General features: G+C 41.8%; 1 protein-coding gene across 1 annotated transcript in view; it reads left to right on the forward strand.

Annotated features, from left to right (window-relative positions):
* The window catches only part of SDK1 (sidekick cell adhesion molecule 1), a 551,260-nt gene that overhangs the window by 338,867 nt on the left and 208,154 nt on the right, over positions 1-4,239 (forward strand). Inside the window, exon 14 of the mRNA XM_019512615.1 lies at positions 873-1,009. Coding sequence (XP_019368160.1) covers positions 873-1,009 — 137 coding nt within the window. The remainder of the gene's footprint in view (positions 1-872; positions 1,010-4,239) is intronic.

The following is a 4,239-nucleotide window of genomic DNA, read 5'->3' on the forward strand; positions in this document are numbered from 1 at the left end:
ACCACCTGAAGCGTCGCACAGCCGTAATGGCTAGAGGCCTCTTGCTGTTTTTGTAGGTCTTTCAGACAAGCATTTAATGAATGCAGCACAATTTCATTTCCTCATTCTACTGTGCAGCCTCCATCAATTTCAGCCAATGAATCCAAATGAAGTATTTTTCCATAAATCGCATTTATTTTTAGAAATTACACTTTTTAATTGCGCTGCTGTTTTGTTTGTTTTTTTTAACATTTCTTTTAGCTTTTCCATGGGGTTTTCTGCAGGCATTTTCTCTACATTTTCTGCGTGGGCGCTCCCAAAAAATCCTTATTATATGACGAAAAGATTCTACCCATGACAGGATAAGCTTGCATCCTCTAGTAAATCAAGCTGTTCTGTAGCGTAAGAATACATACGGTAATTTTGATTAGTAACTCTATATGGATAGTGTCGGTGTCTTCTGCTTGCCCGAGTATGAAAAATTCTGTGTTAAATCATAGCTCCTATGTGTTATACTGTTTATATGTTTTACCGTTGTTCCGTTATTATGACATTGTTGTAAAAAAGAATTACTGACCAAGTTGTCTCAATTTAAAAAATGCGGTTTGAAAATTGGCATTTTTCCACATTAAGTAACAGTTCCGTTAGCTGTTACTGTGTCAGCCTCAGGACTCTCTGCGTAAATTATATTTTAGAAACAAGACAAAGTTGGGAATAATTTGGAGATCTCTGTTGTTATTTTTTTTTTTTATGGTGGCTTCTGGTACATTTACATCTGTCATTATACAAGTCTGATGACATATGAATGTCTAACCTCCTGTTAGCTTTTGGCTGGGTAAGGGGCAGTTTAATTTTTTGTGGGGTTTTTCTTTCTCTCTCTTTTTTTTTTTTAGCGAGCTCCCTCATCCTCCTCAGAACCTCGTGGCAGCGCTGAATGCCTCGTACAGCCGCAGCGTGATGCTTTCCTGGGTGCGTCCCTTTGATGGAAACAGCCCCGTTCTCTACTACATGGTGGAGCTGTCTGAGAACAGTGAGTAGAGCCACAACACATTTCCACTCGTGCGTTTTCAATCATTCAGCCATCACGCCAGGCTTAGCTTTTACCAGCGCCATCGACAAAATCCTACTGCCACTTTCCAATTCTGAGAGGCCGGGAATAGGAGTAGCTGGGTTTTAGTCTGGATTACCATCACACTACAAAAGTACGAGAGCAAGAGGCATGGTCTGGTGGTTTCTGCACATCCCAGCTTTGCTAGTGAAATGGTCCATGACTTCAGTGTCTTCTGTGCCTCAGTTCCCACCTGTAAAATGGAGGCAGACATCATTTATTTCGTCCTCTGTTTGCCTGTCTTATCAATCTATTAAAAACACTCCTACTATGATGGAGACCCAACTCAGTGAGCACTTCCAGACACTTGGATAATATCAATCATTATTTTAATGCTGCACTAAAACACCTGAGTGTGGTTGGTAAGAAGAACATGTGAGCTCAGCCTTCAGGACTCCTGCCACGTATGTATTCATATTCATGAGGATTCATGTATTACTCTCTGCTTTCCCTTGGCTGTTATTTAATACCCTTCCTTTAAGCAGGTTAGTGAGGTTTGTGGCCAAAAATTTTAATGGCCTCTAGCCTCATATATGGAAAACCTAGTCATTCCCAATTGGCTAAGAATCAGCCAGTGTTTCAAGACTGTACTCCCAGGGCCTCGTTAGAGTTTGACTGAACAGTGTGGCACATAGAGTCCTCTTTGCCCTGTTTGGAAATTGGTTATCTTTTCAATTCTGATCTAATCACATCCTTTTCCTGCCCTCTGGAAATTAGCCCTGCATTTAGGTTAAACCAGCAGTTGGTTATGTTTTCCAGCTGCAGGCCAGATTGACACAGCTCAGGTCTGAGCTGGGCTGGCACTGGAGCCTGGCTGCTGCCATCACTGCTACTTCTCCTGACTGCTGCAGCATGGGGCAGGCATAGCGCCTGTCACTGAATGCCACCAAAGTCCCTCAGCTCCATGGGCCAGACACAACAGGTCCACAGGCCAGATTCAGCCCAGAAGCCTTAGGTTTCCAGCTTCTGGGTTACACAGTGACAGTTTCTGATTATTTAATGAATAAAACCTATTTTCCCACCTGGGGAGTTTGATGTTGGGAGCACTTTTAAGGATTTCACTTTACAGGCTGGAACATGAAGATCTTCAGGTTTCAAGGTCCTGTAATGATGATCGTGACATCCACCCGGCAAAGTGCAGGTCTCCAGTCCCAATAAAGCTTTGAGGTCCTTCATAGGACCATTGTCATGGACGTAGCTCATTAGGAGATTCTTGAAGGCTGATTCCTAGCCGATGTAGGCAGGGGCCTTTAGGACACTGGAGTATGGGAGCAATATGATCCCTGCAGGAGGTACTGGTAAGATGATAAGAAGCCTTAATTTCTACCAGCTGAAGTTTATCAGCCTCAGGTGTAGCCACAGCTAGGGATGCATTGTGCTATTCCAGTCTGGAGGTGTCAAGGGCACTATCAGCTGGAAAATGCCATCGTTCACCCTGCAAAATCCATAAAAGTCTCAGTGAAAATCTGAAATAGCTCTACAGAAATTATGCAAATGATCCTTCAAAACACCACAGGATCCTCTGAACTCTCCTACACTGTGAGAGAGATCCAATAATTTTTAGCTGATGGCACTGTAATCTACCACCGAGAGAATCTCATTATCACAAATCATAGAAGTGTATACTTCAGCTGCGTGTTTGCAAGAAACCAACCAAACAAAAAGCCATACTGACTGTGAACTGAGCACCCTCTGCCCCCGGGAGCATTGTCGTTCCTTCTGGGAACATTCTCCGCTGCTCCCAGCTTTGAGGTTTTGTCTTTAAGTTTCTCCTTATTTGTCTTGCATTCATGTCCCCTTGCTACACAGTCACTTGTGTACATAGGAGACGGGGAAATCTGAGTTCTTGCTTGTTTTTCATTGTCCCACAGATACCAGCAAGCCTGCAAGCAATGTCAGCAATGAGTTTGATTTGTGTTTCTTATATTCGTTTTTACATAGCTTCACATTCTCCAGCTTTTGAGGGGGGAGGGTGGGGATTATGCTGTTTCTGAGAATTATCTTTATCAGACAAGTATATCGTTCAGGCTTAGTTAATAACAACGTATTTCCCACTTGAGGTACTATGGGCATTGTCTCTTCGATTTTTTCTCAGTGATGTTTCTGAATAATACTGACATATGATCTTGCACTGCTGACATAGCTTTGTCTCATACATGTTTGTAGTCTAAGTCTCTCTTGTTTTGCACAGGAAAACATTTTTTCCAGGTTTTTGCTGCCAGTTCTTTTTGTGCCACAGGTGTCTTTTCAGATACAGAAACTGTCAAGGATTTTGCATATGCTCTCCGTGAGCTCATTTGCTTGTATTTGGCGTTATTTTACTGTCAGCAGCCATACAATATGTTAAGCATTCTAATCCCAGATTGCTGTTATGTAGACAAAAGTTGGTGAGGCTCTGTGTTATTTTTTTGGTTGCCAAGGATGCACAGAAGACTTTGTTTTTGATTTTTGCAAAGAGTTTAAATATGTGGGGTTTGTTTTTGCAGTGTTGCAGTTGCCAAGATGTATCCTTATTTTCTTAATTTTTCTGTGGGTTGCTGCAGAGTGAATAAGTTTCTAATAGCTTTAGCATCCATTACATATTTTTGAATGCATACAGTCAGTGAATACATAATAAAGGTATCTGTTATTGAAAGCTAGCCAAAGAAGGCTCAAAATAATGAGTGTAGATTTCAGGGCACTAATTACTAGCTGCATTGAAAAGAAGTGTATCATTCTACCTGGCATGGATTAAAATTAAAGCTCCTTTCCATTGGTATCACTTTAGTAAGGAGAGATGAAAGCTGATTTTAATTGAGGGGAAAGACAGCAGCAGATCATACACAAGAATTCCTGAAAGGTACCTGACTCTGCTTAACAAATGTATGGAGGGCCAGATTCTCATCTACCAATTAGGCATCAAAGTGGACTTAGGTGCCTCAGTGCGATTATATTCCACGCAGCTCCATTGTGCATCAACTTCTGTAAAATGCAGTTGTCTCACCCTTAAGACTGAGTCACAGAAAAGCAGCAAGGAGGAAGATTACTCACCCACCTTGTGCATTAACTGATTTTTCAGGGATTTGAACAGTGGGGAATAGAGTCTGCCTTAGGTACTCAGGTCCATTTATGTGCCCAATAGGTGGAATAGAGTCTGGCTTCTAATGTTTATA

This window comes from Gavialis gangeticus, unplaced genomic scaffold (assembly GCF_001723915.1).
Source record: "Gavialis gangeticus isolate Ggan-Ray unplaced genomic scaffold, GavGan_comp1, whole genome shotgun sequence".
NCBI lineage: Eukaryota > Metazoa > Chordata > Crocodylia > Gavialidae > Gavialis > Gavialis gangeticus.